This window comes from Hyperolius riggenbachi, chromosome 3, assembly GCF_040937935.1.
Source record: "Hyperolius riggenbachi isolate aHypRig1 chromosome 3, aHypRig1.pri, whole genome shotgun sequence".
Lineage (NCBI taxonomy): Eukaryota > Metazoa > Chordata > Amphibia > Anura > Hyperoliidae > Hyperolius > Hyperolius riggenbachi.
In genome coordinates, this window is record NC_090648.1 from 91,654,575 (window position 1) to 91,674,395 (window position 19,821).

General features: G+C 45.9%; 1 protein-coding gene across 1 annotated transcript in view; it reads left to right on the forward strand.

The window, feature by feature from the left end:
- The first annotated feature begins 3,587 nt into the window (after window positions 1-3,587).
- NOTCH3 (notch receptor 3) overlaps window positions 3,588-19,821 on the forward strand; it is a 152,617-nt gene continuing 136,383 nt past the window's right edge. The window contains exon 1 of the mRNA XM_068274581.1: window positions 3,588-3,718. Within this exon, the coding sequence (XP_068130682.1) occupies window positions 3,646-3,718 (73 nt within the window). The 5' untranslated portion in view covers window positions 3,588-3,645. The remainder of the gene's footprint in view (window positions 3,719-19,821) is intronic.

Sequence of the window (19,821 nt, forward strand, 5' to 3'; positions counted from 1 at the left end):
ACAAGATCATTACTGGGAGGGAGGAGGCGCCCTAAAATGTGATGCGTGCAATGGATAATGTAAGCTGGATAAAACATACATAAAAAGGGCTTACCTCTAAAAGAAGGGGGTACCGCGGTACTCAGAGCTTCTTGTGGGAGGGGTTTTCAGCACAAAATCAGTCATACAGCGCCCCCTGATGGTCTGCTCCTAGCTGTTTTGGCTGTTAGAGACAGCTGTAAACAGCTAATTCCTGTCTGTGAACATTGTTACATTGTGGCAGTTTGCCCAGAGTACCGCGGTACTCAGAGCTTCTTGTGGGAGGGGTTTTCAGCACAAAATCAGTCATACAGCGCCCCCTGATGGTCTGTTTGTGAAAAGCATTGTATTTCTCATGTAAAAGGGGGCATCAGCTACTGATTGGGATAAAGTTCAATTCTAGGTTGGAGTTTCTCTTTAAATAGCTCTTTATTAGTGCTATGCTGGTAGTGATCACTAGTGTTGGGCGAACAGTGTTCGCCACTGTTCGGGTTCTGCAGAACATCACCCTGTTCGGGTGATGTTCGAGTTCGGCCGAACACCTGATGGTGTTCGGCCTTTTAAGTTCGGGTTCGACCCGAACTTCTAATGGCCGCCGAACAGGGCCGAACAGGGCCCCTGTTCGGCCGAACAGGGCCCTGTTCGGCCGAATACTGCCCCCCTATGGGGTCGCAGGCATAAGGGGGGAGCATGCCCCGATCGCGGGGGGGGTCGGAAATTCCCCCCACCCCCTCCGCTAGCGCTCCCCCCTCTGCCCGCTTCCCCATACAAAAATTTCAAGAAGTACCTGTGTCCGGTGGTAGTGGGTGGCTGCCCGGCTGGCAGTGGGCGGCACTATGAAGTGACTGACTGAGGAGGAGGAGTCCGGAGAGTGACGCGTTGAGGGAGGCCGGGCAGCGGGCGGTTCAGCAGTAGTACCGTACTACTGCTGATCCGCCCACTGCCCGGCCTCCCTCAAAGCGTCACTCTCCGGACTCCTCCTCCTCAGTCAGTCACTTCATAGTGCCGCCCACTGCCAGCCAGGCAGCCACCCACTACCACCGGACACAGGTACTTCTTGAAATTTTTGTATGGGGAAGCGGGCAGAGGGGGGAGCGCTAGCAGAGGGGGTGGGGGGAATTTCCGACCCCCCCCACGATCGGGGCATGCTCACCCCTTATGCCTGCGACCCCATAGGGCCCCTAAAAGCGGGATGTTCGGGGAGTTCGGGGTTCGGCCCGAACATGCCGAACATTGCGGCCATGTTCGGCGAACTTTCCCGAACATCCAGGTGTTCGCCCAACACTAGTGATCACCTCTGTATGAGTTTTGATTAGTTGTAACAATTAGTTGGCTGTTCACCAGGGGCATAACTAGAAATCACTGGGCCCCCCTGCAAAAATTTGGATGCCCCCCCGGGGCCCGCTCAGGGCCGTTTTGGGGGCAGGAGGGGTCGCAGCATGAGGGGAAAGCATTGGCCACACATCGGCGGGGAGGAGGGACACTCCCCTTCCTCTCTCATCTCGGGCTCTCCCCTCAGTGCTTCCCATCCAGCATCAATCAGTGGCAGCAGGCGGCGGGCAGGAACACAGGCATATCCTCATCCACCGCAGAGGTCCGATCTCGAATTACCTCACGCTACTTCCTGTTTAAACAGGAAGTAGCTAGCATTAGACACTTAGAGAGTGGAACCTCTGGTGCGTGGAACGCATGAAGGTATGTGTTCCTTCTTGCCCGCCACCTGCTGCCACTGATTGATGCTGAAGGGGGAGCACTGAGGGGAGAGCCCGAGGTAGGGGGGGAGTGACCCCCCTCCCTGCTGATGTGTGGCCAGTGCTCTCCCCTCATGCTGCGACCCCTCCTGGCCCCCAAGATGGCCCTGAGCGGACCCCCCGCATCTGCAAGGCTTGCAGCCCCTATTGTTACGCCCCTGCTGTTCACCTCTCCAGCCTACACCTCTCTGACATTGCAGCTGTCCTTGGCAGGTTTGCTGCTCAATATCAATTGTTATGTATAGAGCGCTTGAGGGGGCCCAGTGTAAAGCTCACGCTGGGACCCAGAGCTCCTAAGCTATACTACTGAGTCCGTGACCCTGATGAGTTGCGGGCTACTCTGCATGCGCTGTCCCAGGGATTACCACTATTCCTATTATGTGCAAGCATCTGATTGAGGATAGATGTGTACTGACATATTTCTGTATGCATTATGTATTCTTAACAGATATAAACATATTTGTGTGCCTCTGAGGAAGCGGCTCTTGGCCGTGAAACATGTGGCATTGTTTGGTTCTGTGATTGGATTCTTTGTATTTATCCATATTCATATGACTGCAATTAAGGAGACTGATATTGATGAAGAATAAAAGACGGATGCTGTTCCTCTAAAAAAAACAATTGTCTGTTTTTGTATACAGTACATTCAACATTTAGTTTTTGCCAAAGTGTTTATTAACCCTCTTCACTATTAAAGAGTAACTGTTAGCCCCCAAATTGAAATTTAAATCTCTATTGCAATGTTTTATTTAGTATTTAAGTGAGCCAAAAAGCCAATGCTGAACTTAAAAATCAATCTAATTTTTTTACTATGTAATCTTTTCCCCCAGCTCCGGACGCAAAGCCGCATATCAGATACTGCTTAGCATGCAGAGCATGCCTATGTCTGGCCGACCCCCCTCTCCCCCCCAGGACCAGGTGCCGATATATTCGCACCACAAACAGCTGACCGCTCTGACACGGAGAGAGAGCGGGAGCACTTCCAGCGCCGCCACCGCAGAGCAGCCGCCGCCGTGCATCTCTCTCACATGTGATTCTCTCACATGTGACTCGGCGGCGGCTGCTCTGCGGTGGCGGCGCTGGAAGTGCTCCCGCTCTCTCTCCGTGTCAGAGCGGTCAGCTGTTTGGTGGGGAGAATATATTGGCACCTGGTCCTGGGGGGGAGAGGGGGGTCGGCCAGACATAGGCATGCTCTGCATGCTAAGCAGTATCTGATATGCGGCTTTGCGTCGGAGCTGGGGGAAAAGATTACATAGTAAAAAAATTAGATTGATTTTTAAGTTCAGCATTGGCTTTTTGGCTCACTTAAATACTAAATAAAACATTGCAATAGAGATTTAAATTTCAATTTGGGGGCTAACAGTTACTCTTTAAAGTAAAATATTTTCCTGGAATTGTGCTTGTTGTCTACATTGCATTCTGCATATTACTATATGATTGCAAAATACATGAAAAAAAAGATAATAAATCAGTACTGGCACATCTTTATGCAGGAGGTGGAATGTTTGAGTAGGGGAGGAACATATGGATGACAAGGTAGAAGTTATGTCTGGAGGCGGGGACAATGCGTTTGGTGATGATGGGAAGACAGATTTAGAGAAGAGAAGCATTAGCATAGCAGAGCATTGTATTGCAATGTACACAGAGCTGTCCTCCCCTCGCATTATTCCACTGTGTGTGTGAGAGAAGAGAGCTGCTAGACGGAGGGGCGTGTTCAGACCCTCTAGCTTCACCCCTTGACTGGCTGTATCATCTGTGGGGGGGCGTAGCCGAAACCCGCTCGCATTCTCCGCCCGCCCCGCAGACCAGTGTGGCTCAGTCTGCCGGATAGTGAAGAGCTCCGGGTGTGGAGGGCTCCCCGGTGGAGGATACAATAATGTGGCGGCCGGGGATATGCGGAGTTATCTGGGTGACTGCAGTACTGCTGAGCCGCGGTGGAGGGGCGCACGGTGAGTGCTGTGCCTGGCACAGGCGGGAGGGCTCTGCTGCTATACACGTATACACATCATGTGCTGCTTCACTGTGGCTAGCCTGCGTGTCTCATGCATGATGGAATCTGGCCTGATCACTCTGCTGAAGGGGGGAATAAATCACTTTCAACTCTTTAGTTAACTTTATTTTATAAGTATTGTGCAGTTATTTCTTAAAAATAGCTTAATTCAAAAAAAAAATTTTTCAAAAAGTTTTGTTCTTGTGATGAAGGCAGTGTAAGTTATCTGGTGTCACTCTAGCTTGTGTAACTCTTCAGGACTGTAGCTGGACCTTATAGAGTGTGTGATCTCCCATGCATAGTGTTTATATGTTGGTGTATATCTCCCATCCATATAATATGTATGTATGTATGTGTGTGTGTGTATGTATATATATATATGTGTGTATATATATATATATATATATATATATATATATATATATATATATATATATATATATATATATATATATATATATATAATATACCCATGCCATGTGCAATTTCCTTTTTCTCCTAGGAGGTGATTTGTATTTTTGTGTGCCTGAGTGATCTCCCACACACTATTGTGTGGAGTTTTCTCCTAGGAGGTAATTCCTCATCTTTTGCCCACACTATTTGGGCAGTCACAACTGCTTTGTGCTGTAAGAGGGTGCTGTGGTTGGAGACCTGTCCGCTATGAGGTTTCCTGCTGCTGTCCCTTAAAGTAGCGCCCAGTATTTTGCAATCTGAAAAAGTACCAACAGTGGTAGAAAAAGTACTATCAAACTTATTGGGTGTATTTTCTTGCTTGCTGGTGGTTTAAAAGGCATTTTTGTTTATAATGTGAAAATACCATATAGGAGAAAAAGTGAATTGCATATGGGCCATACTATAGTTTCTGTATGATCTACCATAGATAGTGTGTGGGATCTTCCATACATAACAGTGTTTGTGTATATATGATGGTGTGTGATGATCTCTCAGACATGCATTGTGTGTGATGGTGTGTAATTCCCACACATGACAAAGTGCTGAGATTAGGCAGCTCTGTATAGATGTCCAGCAGTGCAGGAAGTCATTAGGGACTGCACAGGGCCGCTCTTCTCATAGATATATTAACCATGTTTATACTGGGATTTTTGTCAAGGTGATCTGTATAGGATTAAATGTGGTTCCCTGTTCATTGTCACTTATGTCAGAAGCTCTGCTCTGCTTCACTTCTGGTCCAGATTTCACAGAAAAACTGCACTTAAAAAAAGTGTTAAATCTCTTTCACACTCTAACACATAAGAAAGTGAAGTTAGATTTGTGAAACAATACATTTTTCCTTAGCTTTTCTGTTCTTTTGTTTGGCAAACCACAGTGCCCCTTCCAAGATACAGGGGCATAATGATAACCTGTGCAGCTAATGTTCAGTTTTCGGCGCTATTCTACAAATCAGCAATCGCAGCACCCTCTACAACTTGAAGCGTAGTATTTGGCCGAATGGTTTGGGGGTAGTTATTATTACAACCTATCCAACACTTTAAAGTTGTAGCGGGTGCTGTAACTGTTGAAACGCCAACCAATCACGTTTGCAGATTTTCCCTATGAGGTTTCCCACTGGGTCACCTCAAGTAGACTAAGGCCCACACTTCTTTGTAGTTCTCTTCGTCTTAGATGTGGTAGACTTTAGGTACGTTTGCACTGTGGCTATCTGTTGTGCAAAACTATGGCTTGTGATGGTGTCTAGTGACAGTCTACACTGTTCAGATGGATTATGTTTTGCTGTATGGAGAGGGGTGGGGAAGAAGAAGGAGGAGGCACTCCGCAGCCCCACAAAGACAAAACAATTGGCTGAAAATATTTGACCCGGCTAATTGCATGAATTAGTTTGAATGCCAAAGTTGGGAGATGCCTAAACAGACAGCTAAAATTATTGTACATTGTACACTATCATTTCAGCCGTCAAAAGGCTGTACCTTAAGAGTGGAGAGTCTCCTACTTCTCTTCATTTTCTGACCCAGTTTATTAGTATGTTCACTGTTCACCTATGTCAGGAGTGACACATTGCTTTGACATGAGACATGCAGACCATCTAAAGATAATATCTCTTGTTTCAGAAATCTTCAGTTCACAACTTTTTTATTCATGGAAAAAAAGTTACAGGATCACTGCAGAGTGTAGAAAAGTTTCAGGGAACAAAAGGAAATGGGTCTGATAAGGTTTTGTTTTGTTTAAGAAATGTCTCTTCTTACCAAGATGGAGTGTAGAGGGGGAGGTTTACAGCCTGAGAGAGGTCACTGGAATAACCCCACCTATAGGCATCATTGTACATGGCAACCTATGAAGGTATTTGACTCCTGAATAAGCAATCACAGACTTTCCTCCTCCCCCCAGTCTGCTAGGACAGAGACAGCCACTTGCTCTAAGCTTTATGGGATCGCCATGGCATATTTGGGGTTAACCAGATTGGGGGGGGGGGGGGGGGGGGCACCGGAGTGAGAAAATTGCAGTATCTAAATTCGGTGTAAAACTATTCCAGACTGAGTTTCCTCTTGCTCTGTGATTATTCACTCTTTAATTACGGAGTTGCATACATCGTATCAGTGTTTCATGTCACTTTTTATTTGTAAACTTGGCTGTGAGATTAAAGTTAGCTGTCTGGCTTTGTGTATTCAGCGCTAAGAGTTTAATAGATTAAGAATGCCAGTGACTTGATGGGTTTTCACAGGATCCTCTTTGGGCCAGTTTTTATTGCTACGTGGTGAAAGGTTTGTATACTTGAGTTTTAATGCCACTCGTGGAATGCAAGATGAGAGGGATTTTCTTTTTCTTTTTTTAATGGTTGCTAGGGTGTTTTAAAATGTTTTTTTTTAATACAAAGCCTGAAAACGAATTTGTATTGGTGTACATTTAATCTGTGTCTCAGCTTTCTAATGGGAAAGGCGCTGTGAGGGAATGAGCAATGCAAGTTGCCTCATAAACTAGAAACGCAGCATAGTTGTGGTAATTGCAGATGTAAATTATTGCTAATCTAATTTTAGGATCAGTAGGGTGTTATGCAGTCATTGCAGGGTGTAACCCCTGTAGGATCCAATCAGTATCCGCCTTTCCTGCAGATTGCTGAAACGGGATCTGATTGGGTGCTGTGAGTTAAGTTGCCCATACACAGAGGATGGTCATCTAAGGTTACATTTTGGAATCCACGATCGTTCCATTATTGACGTGTGTATTGTCTGACTGCTGAGGAGGTGGTGCTTCCATCATCAATTGCCCGCAGAAAAGTAGCAGAGTCTAAATTTGTGGCGCCATTGCGAATTGTTTGACTGGGGGTTCAATTTGTTGATGTACAGCAAGACATTTAGAATCAATGACCTCAAGAGACATTGACTAATTTGATCGACAGCGATGTGTTGCACATTAAGGTGCCTACTAACAGTACAATTTTCAGCAAAAAAATAGTGTTTAGATAAATGCGATCGGAAATAAAATGTCGCAATGCACTGATTATTTCACCATCAACGAGCCAATCTACTGTATACTTCTTAAGCGCAATAATCGCCACCCGACAAAAGAAGATGAATCCAGCGATGGCTCCCTCATGAAGAGCAATTCCACGATCCATCCTCCTGTGGGCAGTACTCGCGACGTTGCATGACGAACGACAACGGGAAGTCAAGAAATCACAGTACTTTGTGCGTCGTCAAGGCTCTTAAAGAAAATCTGTATTGTTAAAATCGCACAAAAGTAAACATACCAGTGCGTTAGGGGACATCTCCTATTACCCTCTGTCACAATTTCGCCGTTCCTCGCCGCATTAAAAGTGGTTAAAAACAGTTTTAAAAAGTTTGTTTATAAACAAACAAAATGGCCACCAAAACAGGAAGTAGGTTGATGTACAGTATGTCCACACATAGAAAATACATCCATACACAAGCAGGCTGTATACACCCTTCCTTTTGAATCTCAAGAGATCATTTGTGTGTTTCTTTCCCCCTGCATCTCTCATGCACTGAAGTGTCAGGCTGTTTCTTCCTGCAGAGTGCAGACAGCTCTGCCTGTATGTATTTCCTCAGTATGTGAAAGCCCAGCCAGCTCAGAGGAGGATTTATCCAGCTTGTAAAAGATAAGAGAGAAGCTGCCCTAATCTAAATATCACACAGGCAGTGTGCAGAGAGGGGCCTGGAGGGGGGAGATGCATCACAGAACCACAACACTGAAGAACTTGGCAGCCTTCCAGACACAGTCTGACAAGTCTGACAAGAGAGAGATAAGTTGATTTATTACAGAGATGGTGATAGTAGAACGTGCTGCAGTAAGCCAGAGCACATTAGAATAGCTTTTGGAACTTGTAGGATGATAAAAAACAGGATGCAATTTTTGTTACGGAGTCTCTTTAAAGATCTTATCCGCCGTGACTGTCGTTATTGCTGCATGATGCTAAACGATGTTCAAGTGATCGCGTGCCTGTACCCACATAGCAAGATCGTGGAAACGATCGCTCACGGCTCAAAGTATCGCTGATCGTAAAAAAAAGTGAGGATAATCGCATCATGGGTACGACCCTTATCCTTAACAACCGATTTTATAATAAAAAACAAACAAAACTAAAAAACAGTTTGTGGGTAACTGAATTGTCGTTGAAGGAAAAATCACCATTTAGAATTGTTCACAGTTGATTTGGGACATCCAAGCTTTATTTTCTGCTAATACAAATCGCCCGTTAATGGGCACCTTGAGGAATAAACTTGGTAGTCCGGTGACGTCCTACAGGCTATTGAAACGATCTTTTGTTTGTCCGCCCGGCGGATCGCTCAAACTCACTCTTATCAAGCGAACGACAGTCTGTACGCACGCCCGATTTAGCGGGCGAACGATGGGACGTTCAAACGACCCGTCGTTCACAGAAATCCGACGTGTGTATGGGCCTTAATACTTTCGCTACCTACAGAATACATTGACTGGTCGTTAACATTCATCTGCTGTTTGGGAAGCTTTTTACTGTACTACTCTTGAGTTTTTGCCTTGCTTTCTAAAAACAAAGGTTTGTCTGCAAATGCCTAATCCACTGGAGCTAAAAACATTAAAGGAGCGTGTAAGATGCATTCTGTTTGGGTAATTGCGTACACTAATTTAAATGCTTATTCTAGTGGATGTTTATTGCCTTTTGTTGAGGCCGTACAATTAGGGGCTTTCTTTGAGGCGTCCTAGTGTAAATCACAGCAATCCATTCATTAGCATGCTGCATATTGCTGCCTGGGTGAAATCATTTTTTTTAGTAGATGTGCCTGGTCTTTCCAGTTTTCATGAGTTTCAGATGTGGTTCTTGTGTGTGTGACAAGGGAGCAGAAACCCGTTACTATGTGTGTGTGATCTGCTTTGTGTCAGTATGCATGAGGTTACTTCTTAGTTGGAGCTGTGCTGCTCCCCCCTCCACCCCCCCCCTTTTCTAATAATCCCTTTTTCCAAATTTTCCCACCCATCCCCCTCTCCTCTCTGCCCCCTCCTCCCCCTGCTCTCTCTCTCTGGCTCCCTCCCTCAGGGCACAGGGAAGGAGAGGGGGAGGAGGAGGGCACAGTGTAGTGAGAGAATGAGAGAAACTTTTCTTGTGTGATAACAATTGCAATAAGGGGGGAAAGAGGGGGGGGGGGGGTTAGACGCTTCTCAAACTGCCCCCTCAAATCTGTCTGCTACCTCCCGCAGCTCTCTTCACCCCCCCCTCTGTCTTCCCTCTCAGCTGCTTGATACTTGTCTCTCTTGCCCATGTGTCTCTGCCTTCTTTCTGACCCTGTTTTCTCTCTGGACTCAAAATTTCTTCTTTCCTTGGTGTTCCTCCCCATTTTGTGTGTGCCACATTATCGCTGCACCCCCCACTTTCCACGCTATCCAGCTGCTCTTGCCTGCGCTCACTCGCGCTGCGCTCTCCATTGCCAAGTGGCCAACTCTGACCCTCCCCCCCCCCTCCCCCCAAGTGCCCTCTGGATCCTGCATACCTCAAGCTCACCACCGTCTCCTTCTCACTGTGCTGCCTGTGTTCTGGCTCAGTTCTGTACACCTGCATTTTTTTTAACCTTCTTGCTGGTACTTTATTAAAAATTTAGATGGCTATTAAGCAAGCCGGATTTACATCGATAGTGGCTTGATTAGAATTACAGTTGATCGCTCCCCAATCAGATTGAGAAGTAGTTATGTGGTTCTGGGTCACCGTGAGCTATCTGGGTATTATTAGTACTGGTCTAAAGCCTCATCTACACGCGTAGGATCGCCTCTTCCGCGTACTCGCCGGATTTGATTCCCCGCCGGCGCCGCTTATCTTCCGCTCGATTCCCTGCCATTGTCCCCTCGCGGGGAACGAGCAGGGAATCAGCGGTGGGGAGATCCGTCCTGTCATTTCTTATCAATCGAGCCGCATTATCGGCTCGATTGATAAGCCACATCGCCGCCTCATCTACCAGTGATGAGCCTACACGGGTAGTTGAGGCGGCGATGTGGCTTATCAATCGAGCCGCTGATGCTGCTCGATTGATAAGATCCGACAGGACGGATCTCCCCACCGCCGATTCCCTGCTCGTTCCCCGCGAGGGGACAATGGCAGGGAATCGAGCAGAAGATAAGCGGCGATGGCGGGAGATCGAATCCGGCGCGGCGATCGGGGACGCGGAAGAGGCGATCCGGCGGCTAATCGAGCCTCATCTATGTGTGTAGATGAGGCTTTAAGCCCTATCTCATACGAACACTTCCAATCCAGCGCAGGAGACTTGGGCGCAGAGACCGTAATAGGAATTACGGCTATAGCGGCGCACAGTGAGTAACTTCGGCGCCGTCAGAAGACAGAGCTGAAGTTACTTATAAAACTATAATTCGGCCTCCAGAAATCGCAGGAAGCAAAATTATTTCATTCCCCACCATCCATGGCGTCCTGGAGGGGAATAGTAATTAACGCGGCCGTGAACTTGTGCAGCAGCAGGATAAGCCGTATACCGGCTGTATCCTGTGCCCAAGTCTCCCACGCCGTTTCCTCTCGTACGCTATTCCATAGAGCCCTATCAATCCATGTCACGCACTGATGAGGATCAGAAAGTCTGTAACGGGGTGTATGCATGTTGGATTGGTGTGGCTCTGTAAAAATTATTACTTTTAGGCTCACTAGACAGACACCAGCAGTTATGGATGTGCATCCTTTTTTTCAGGGGCATAGAGATGATTTGCATGTTTGGGAGTGATGCATCATGGGAACAGTTTCCTACTTAAAGCTGAATTATCGCAGATACCTTCTGCACATTGTATATGTGCATTTGGTGGTTATGTGCCACCTTGCACTATTTGAATAGAATCAAGAAGTTTTGAATCGGGATGATACCATTTATTGGCTAACTTGAAAGAAAAAGAGTAAGCTTTTGGGTGATAAGCCTTCTATAGTTTGAAGAAGGCTTATTAGCGGATAGCTCACTCATTTTCTTCAAAACGTCTTGCTTTTACAGATGGCTTACATGGTACAATGCTCTACTGTTACTATTTGAAAATAATCATAACTGTGACTATGTGCTGTACATGTCATTATCTCCTTAATGGAATGAAGGCTGTGGATCTTATGCTAGGTACACACAATGCGTTTTATTTTTGGTCGATTTTCCATTCGATTGATTTTCGATTCGTTTTCCCACTCGATTCTCATCTTTTCTTATCGATTTCCATTCACTTCTATGAGAAATCGAGTGGTAAAACGATCAAAAGTAATATCCGACATGACGGAAATGTATCTATCGAACGCAAAAACGTATCGTGTGTACCTAGCATAAGGCTAGCCATTGATATTCAACCGAACTAGCAGTTTATCATATGAATCAATGTGCCTGCTCCATCCACTCCATCTCAAATCAGATTAGAGCAGGCATTGATGAGACTGATGCCACTGTTGCACCGCTTGATGCACTACAATGCTCTGTAGCCATTTGTTCCCCCAATCACATGTTGGAAATTTACTGCCACAGTCAGTCATTCTTAACCACTTTACCCCCGCGCGTACGTATTTCTCCGCCCCTTTTTCCATCCTTTAACAACGAGGAACAGAGAAATACGTACTTTCCGCGTTCCCGACACTGTCCACGCTCCTGCTCGTAAACACGCCGCCCGCCGCTAGTAAACACGCCGCCGCCCGCTCGCCCAGAGATCAATGAACAGGAAAATCCATTCCCGTTCGTTGATCTAAGCCCCGCAATGATCCGCTGCTCTCCTATGGGCAGCGCGATCATTGTGAGAAAAAACTCACGTGTCCAGCCTCCTTATACTTCCTCCAAGCTTCCGGAAGGAAGCTTGGAGGTCGCATTAAAACAAAAAGTTACTGTGGCCCTCTTGTGGCCAAATAGTAAACTACACCCTACACATTTTTCACATACAAATAAATGACTTTTACACATAAAATTAACTCATTACCTCCCACACTCCCCATTTTTTTTTTTTTTTTTTTTGTAATTAAAAAAAAATTAAAAAATTTACAATTAAAAAAAATACATAACAAGTTACCTTAGGGACTGAACTTTTTAAATATTTATGTCAAGAGGGTATAACACTGTTACTTTATAAACTATGGGCTTGTAATTAGGGATGGACGCAAAAATGAAAAAAATGCACCTTTATTTCCAAATAAAATATTGGCGCCAAACATTGTGATAGGGACATAATTTAAATGGTTTTATAACCGGGACAAAAGGGCAAATACATTTCATGGGTTTTAATTACAGTAGCATGCATTATTTAAAAACTATAATGGCCGAAAACTGAAAAATAATTATTTTTTCCCCCACATTTTTCCTATTTTCCCATTAAAACACATTTAGAAAAAAATAATTCTTGGCATAATGTCCCACCTAAAGAAAGCCTAATTGGTGGCGGACAAAACAAGATATAGTTCATTTCATTGCGATAAGTAATGATAAAGTTATAGACGAATGAATGGAAGGAGCGCTGAAAGGTGAAAATTGCTCTGGTGCTCAGGGGGTAAAACCCCTCAATGGTGAAGTGGTTAAAATACTAAAATTGCAAAAAAAAATCAATCAGATGTGTATTGTATCAGATATGCTGGGCGGATCAGTGGTAGTGTCAATCAAAGTGATCAGGTCTTCAAGAGGTATAAACCCGTATATAACCCCCCTGCAGTGTATTGGACATTAGTATCCAGGTCCAGAGATGCTTACAACTTGGGTCACCTAGATTCTAGATCTCTAGGTCCTAGAATGATAGTTGAAGGGCAATTTTGTCTCCTTTTCTAAGTGTACAGGTTTCTCCCAATGTACGCCATTAGCATGTTGGCAATCGGGCGCTTGCCCCACTTGGCTACTTTTTAATGCCACCCGGCTGGGGAAAAAGATGCAAGCTGTGGCTAGTGCCAGCTGGACCTGCGCTTTCTCTGCCCTCCAAACACCACACCAGTGGGATCCTAAGAATTATTTATTGCTGCAATGTAAATCCCCTATCTGTGATCTGACAATCAGTCTGAACAGTGCTCTCTGTGATCCATTTCTTTCCTCTGCCCCATCGTATGCGGTCATCTTTCCTCCCCCTCCCCATAGCAACAGTATGCGCTGTTCTGTTATACCAGAATCACACGTGTGCAGCAGTGTCACCTGCAGGATTGAGCTTGTCCCTGACAGCCGACACTAGTAGTGCATGTGTATTCACAGTCATGAGGTGGTTTCCAGGTCTGGTCATTCGTGGCTTGTTCTGGTGGTGACCTAGTGCTTACAGGTTCTTGGCAGACACCACTAATATGTGCAGTGTGATGGGACAGACCTTGTATTTCTCTCATAAAGATTGATTTTCCGTTGGACCTAAGCTCGAGATGGACAAGGTTGACAGGTGAACACTAGATATTTTGGGAGTGATTTAATAAGACAGGTTCAGGTTGACTGGACTAAAAGTAGAGTAGCTGCTTTAGAAGAACCAATCAAAATCCTTCTTTCATCTAACATCAGAAGCAGAATTGATTGCTCAAAGCTCATACTTTACTTCTGTCCCAGGCTTCTTTGCACCAGTCTTGATAAATGATCTCCGGTGGAGCTTGGCAGAAGAGGTAGACCTCTGCGCATTAAATGGAATGTAGGAATAACAGAAGCTGTCTGGTTGTCTAATGAGTTTCTCAGTGGCATATGGAAAATCGTTATGGATGAAATGTTTGTGAGGCTCAGCTTGCTGTAAAAGTCATTAGTGTGCTGCATTGTGGGCCATTTTTATATTTCAATCATTCTTAGGTTCATAATAGCTTTGCCTTTAGGGCCATGTCACACAGGAAACATAGTTGATGGGTCTAAACAGAGCTACTAATGTTGTCTGGTGAAGTTGCTGAACAAGTATTGCACACCGCAGCTGCAGAAACTTGTTGCTGTTGCATGTCATAGGGCTGGTGCACACCGAGCTGGTTTTTTGGCGTTTTTGCAGCCGCAGATACGCTTGGTCAATGTTTTTCAATGGGGTGGTTCACACCAGAGCGGGAGGCGTTTTGCTGAAACGCATACTCCCGGGGTGAGGCATTTTTTTGGATTGCGGAGGCGTTTCTGCCTCCAATGTAAAGTATAGGAAAAACGCAAACCGCTCTGAAAAACGGCAGTTCAGAGCGGTTTTGCTGGCGTTTTTGTTACAGAAGCTGTTCAGTAACAGCTTTACTGTAACAATGTATGAAATCTACTACACCAAAACCGCTACACAAAACCGCAAAATGCTAGCTGAAACGCTACAGAAAAATAAGAAAAAGCGTTTCAAAACCTGCTAGCATTTTGCGGCTCTGCTAGCGGGTTTTGGTGTGCACCGGGCCATAGTCCTTAGCAACTGCAGTTGAGAACATTAGCAGTGGCTCCTTAGTGGGTTAGTCACTAATGGTACCCATACACGGTACAATAAAAACTTTAGATTTTTCCCGTTTTTTTTTTTGATTAAGAAAAACGAACGATTATCCAGTGTTTTTATTTATATTTATTTTTATTTCGAGTTTTCACCTGTCACGGTCTTTAGCATTAGTGCAGAGGCCTTGTGGGATATGGTGTGATGGAGTGTGGTGACAGTGGGTTGGATTATGTAGGGCACTCTGCGCGCGTCCCCAGCGGTGGCTGCTCTGTGCGCGCGTCCCCAGCGGTGGCTGCTCTGTGCGCGCGTCCCCAGCGGTGGCTGCTCTGTGCGCGCGTCCCCAGCGGTGGCTGCTCTGTGCGCGCGTCCCCAGCGGTGGCTGCTCTGTGCGCGCGTCCCCAGCGGTGGCTGCTCTGTGTTTGCTGCTAGCTGTGTCACTGCATGTGTGTGTGTGTGTGTGTGTGTGTGTGTGTGTGTGTGTGTGTGTGTGTGTGTGTGTGTGTGTGTGTGTCTCACTAGCTGGGGTAATGTTGGAATGTCTGCAGGCAGTGTCTGAGGTCTCATCTCACATAATGTCAGTGTCTGCTCAGACTGGCTCTGTGTAATCCTTCCTATGGCCAGTCTGGTCTCCTGGCCCCCTGACCTTCTAGGCTGAGTTTGCTATGTCTGTGGTTGTGGGTCCTTGTATATTCATACACCCCCTCTATGTACACACAGCCTGCCTGCATCAGTATGCATCCAGCAGCTCCCCCTCTGTCTCTCTCTGGCCTCCCTCTTACTTATTGTCACTTTTCTTTCTCACTTTCTCTTTCCTCCCCCACTCTTTTATTTCCCAGCCCCTCCACACATTGCACACTTTTGCGCGCTGTCACTATCACTTTTCCAGTCTCTGTCTTGCAGGTCCCTGCTAATCTCTTTACACAGTTTAGTGTGATCGGATGTATACATGTCTGGGCTCCATCCCTGGGTGCAGGCAGTCAAGGCTAAAATCTACAGCTAGCTTCTAATTGAGTGTTTTAGCTATCAGTGGAGCACTGGTTCTATAAAAAAAAAAATCTTCCTAAACCCAGGGCTGTGGAGTCGGAGTCGTGGAGTCGGGGCAATTTTGGGTGCCTGGAGTCGGGAAAAAACGCTCCGACTCCTAATGAATTTAAACTATAATTAAAATAGAAAATATGATAAAATGTTCTATTTATCAGATGATAGTCATCATAAATAATTTATACATACAGTAATAGCTGTGCTTAGTCCACAAAAATGAAATAAACCAATCAAAATTAGTTACTTGTGCTGCTTCAATAAAGCAGGTCCCGTATTTTTAAGGTCAGATATACACATCTGATTGTGACTGTACAGAATATATGATGTGTACACAGCAATATCTTATATATATTAAATAACATCTATGCTGTAAGTATAAAGCCTGATGTGTAGCCGTGTCACTAATAGAGATGGTCAATGAGATGGAAATAATTCTGCATTGATTCTGATTTATGCAAATGTACTCTTTGCTCATGAAATCAAATAATTTGATATGTTGTTAAAATTTGGTTTGGTGACTACGAATTAAATGGTACCTGAGAAGGATGAAAAGAAAAGTTTTATACATACCTGGGGCTTCTTCCAGCCCCCTTCAGGCTAATCCGTCCCTCGCTGTCCACCTCCACCACCTGGATCTTCTGCTATGAGTCCTGGTAATTCAGCCAGTCAGCGCAGTCCGGCCGCATGCCGCTTCCACAGCCAGGAGCGTTCTGCACCTGCACAATAGTGCTGCACAGGTGTAGTACACTCCCGGCGGCGGAGTGTGTGCATGCGCACTACGCTCGACTGGCTTAAGTACCTGGACTCATAGCAGAAGATCCAGGTGGCGGAGGAGGACAGCGAGGGACTGATTAGCCTGAAGGGGGCTGGAGGAAGCCCCAGGTATGTATAAAACTTTAATTTCATCTTTCTCAGGCTTACTTTGTTACGCAGTAGTACTATACTCTACATATGCACTCCCCACAGAGCTGCAGGGAATCCACTGAGAATGATGTGCACATTGAACACAGAGGTGTTGTCTATCACCCATAAACCTGGTTCAGATTGTGCATGAAGAATGTGTAATGCCCCATACTCACGGGCAACATTTCTGGCCTGTCGCTAGCACACGGGAGCGTGTGCGCTACAGGCCGGCGACAGCTCGTCGCCAGGTCCCTCCACATATACACGGCGGAGGGACCTGGCAACTGATGCGGCGGAAGCTGTCGCTGTTGTTCCTCCCCCCGCCGGAAGCTCAATGTATTTCCTGCTAGTTGCGGCAGCAACTGTCGCCAGGCGATTGACCACACCAATCGCCTGGCGACATCAGCGACGGTTCGGGGTACGCGCCCGTGCAACGCCTCATACTCACGGGCGACCTGTGAGTATGGGCCATTATAGAGGAAGAAGCTCCCTGTTCCCCTGCAGAGTACCAGCACATCACTCTTACATGTACCCACAGTTACATTGCCTAGGGCCTGATAGATGTTCTTTGTTCCGGTCTGTACCTTTTCACAAGTACTCTTACCAAGGACTAGTTTTAGTCTATGACTAAAGGGAATAAATATGGCAGTCTCCATATCCTTACTTCAGTTGTCTTTTAAAATTCCTAAGCCTGGCAGTTAAGAGACGAATTTCATGTTACATACTTTCAATCAACAAGATTGTAATATGCAAATTAGAGGAGTCTGAGTCGGTGGAATCCTAAACTGAGGAGTCTGAGTCGGTGGATTTTTGTACCGACTCCACAGCCCTGCCTAAACCTGGCTACACACATGAGATTAGTCTTTGGAAGATTACAAACCAATCTACCGCAGAGGTTCGTCAGGAAGGTTTGAAAGATGGATTGTTCTAAAGATGCAAATGATCAGTTCTTCGCTAAGTGGCTGGATAGTGTACAGGTAGTCCCCCAGTTAACGAACGAGATAGGGACTGTAGGTTCGTTCTTAGCCTGAATCTGTTCTTAAGTCAGAGTATTGTGCCATCTCTGTCCCCTGTACCTCCTCTGTGCTCACCTGTGACTCCAGTGTCCCTCTCTGTGACACCTCTCCCTTATGTACCTTTTTGTACAAGTTTAAAAGCCATTTTTTCTTTAAAATTTTTTTTAAATCTATTTCTTCAAAAACTACAAGTTCAATTTGAAATGTTTTTTTTTTTTGACTAGTTCCCATAAAAACACATAATCCATGCCTTTTGTATCGGCGGGTCATTCGTAAGTCGAGGGACTACTTGTCCTGGTAAAGGGCTCTGCTTCAGATACAGGAGACCAGGGTTCAAATCTCGGCTCTTCCTGTTCAGTAAGTTTGCACTTATTTAGGGAGGAGATCTTGGGCAAGACTCCCTAACACTGCTACTGCTTATCTAGCGCATCCTAGTGGCGCAATATAAATGTTCTGTGTCTTGTCCATCTCTGGAGGTCTTTTGTAAACATTTTTACTAAGATTATCTGCAGATGATCTTTAATTTTTCAAAGCCTTTTATTTGGTGTGTACCCAGCTTTACTCTTGAATTTTGCATTAGTTTGTCCTGCCTTGATGCGTGTTAAAGGACCACTATTGTGAAAAATTGTGAAATTTTAAATGCAAGTGATAGAATGTACATTTGTTGCAGAGTAAAACGCGCTATTCATTACTTTCTTAAGGGGCCCATACAACTAACGATTTCCCACCGATGTACAGCAGATTCGATCACTGTGCTCGAATCTGCTGTGAAATCATTGCGCAAATGCAAACGATTGATTTCCGTCTACAGTCAATCGTTCCCGTCGATTCCCGTCGAGCCGTCCGTGCAGAAGATTTTGCTCGATCGCCAACGGGTCAAGAGTACGTCAATAGAGGCGTTCGAATGTCCGACGACCGACGCAATACAGCGGCAATAATACATTACCTGCTCCGGCCGGCGCGAGTCCTCCCGGTCACCGCTGTCTCTTCTCCGCTGGGCTCCAGAGCTGCAGCTTCACTGAACTTCCTGTCCTGGCAGGAAGTTTAAACAGTAGAGCACCCTTTACTGTTTAAACTTCCCCGGACAGAAAGAAGTGAAGCCTACCGGTCCGGAACCCAGCGGAGAAGAGACAGCGTGGATACGCGCCGGCCGGATCAGGTAATGTATGCAGGGGGCGGCGGCAGCTTCACAAATTGAATCGATTTCATGCTGAAATCGATTCACAATCTGTTTGCAGTAAAGGCAGCCATACGATCCCTCTCTGATCAGATTCGATCAGAGAGGGATCTATCTGTTGGTCGAATCTGATGGCAAATCGACCAGTGTATGGCCACCTTTACTATTTCACTGTCAGTTATAGTAGGCTACATACGCAACGCAACGCATGCGAACGCACGCCATCCGCGTTTGTGTGCGTTGCGTGGCTGATCCCATCACTGAAAAGTGAATGGGACAGCCACGTGTTTTTGCAAAAAATGCGTGCAGCATGCGTTCCCGAACCGCACAGGTCCGGAACGCATGCAGTGTGAACATCAGACAGTGCACTCTATGCAATGTCTGATGTCGTGCGTGTCGGCCTCCCGCACGCGTTTCCAAAACACGGCTGGAAACACATGCAGTGTGAACGGGGCCTAATAATAGACAGTAGTCCATCTCCTCATGGGAAATTCTCAGGGCTTTCTTTATTTTCAAAAGCATTTACTGAACTGGACAGCATGGTGGCGTAGTGGTTAGCCCCAGTTCGTATCCCCGCCCAGGCACTATCTGCATGGAGTTTTTATGCTCTCCCTGTGTCTGTCTGGGTTCCCTCCGGACACTCCGGTTTCCTCCCACATCCCAAAAACATACAGATAAGTTAATTGGCATAATTAGTACTGTTCAGTGCGGTGACATTAAAGCGGACCTGAACTCCAGAACTTCCTCTCATCTCTAAAAGATAAGCAACAGCATAATAACCTTTATAGAAAAAAATATCTTTGTTTCAGCTGATACAAATCCCGCAATAAATCTGCAGTGTGTCTACTTCCTGCTTTCATGGAAGGAGACATAGGGTTAACCTCCTGTGTTTACAAATGATCTGCTCTGCTGAGGACGGCCGAGATTTCCTGAGGGCCCATTCACACTTGCACAGGTGATTTTACTGCGATTAGCATGGTAAAATCACTGCACATTCTCGCGATTCCTGACGATCGCGATCAGCACTTTAAGCCCTGTATCGCGATTGCTCCAGAATCGCAAAAAAAATGCTGCAGGTGACACGTTTTGTGATTGTCGCTAATCGCAAAATGCCCCGGTTCGGCGGCAATCGCAGCAGTGAGA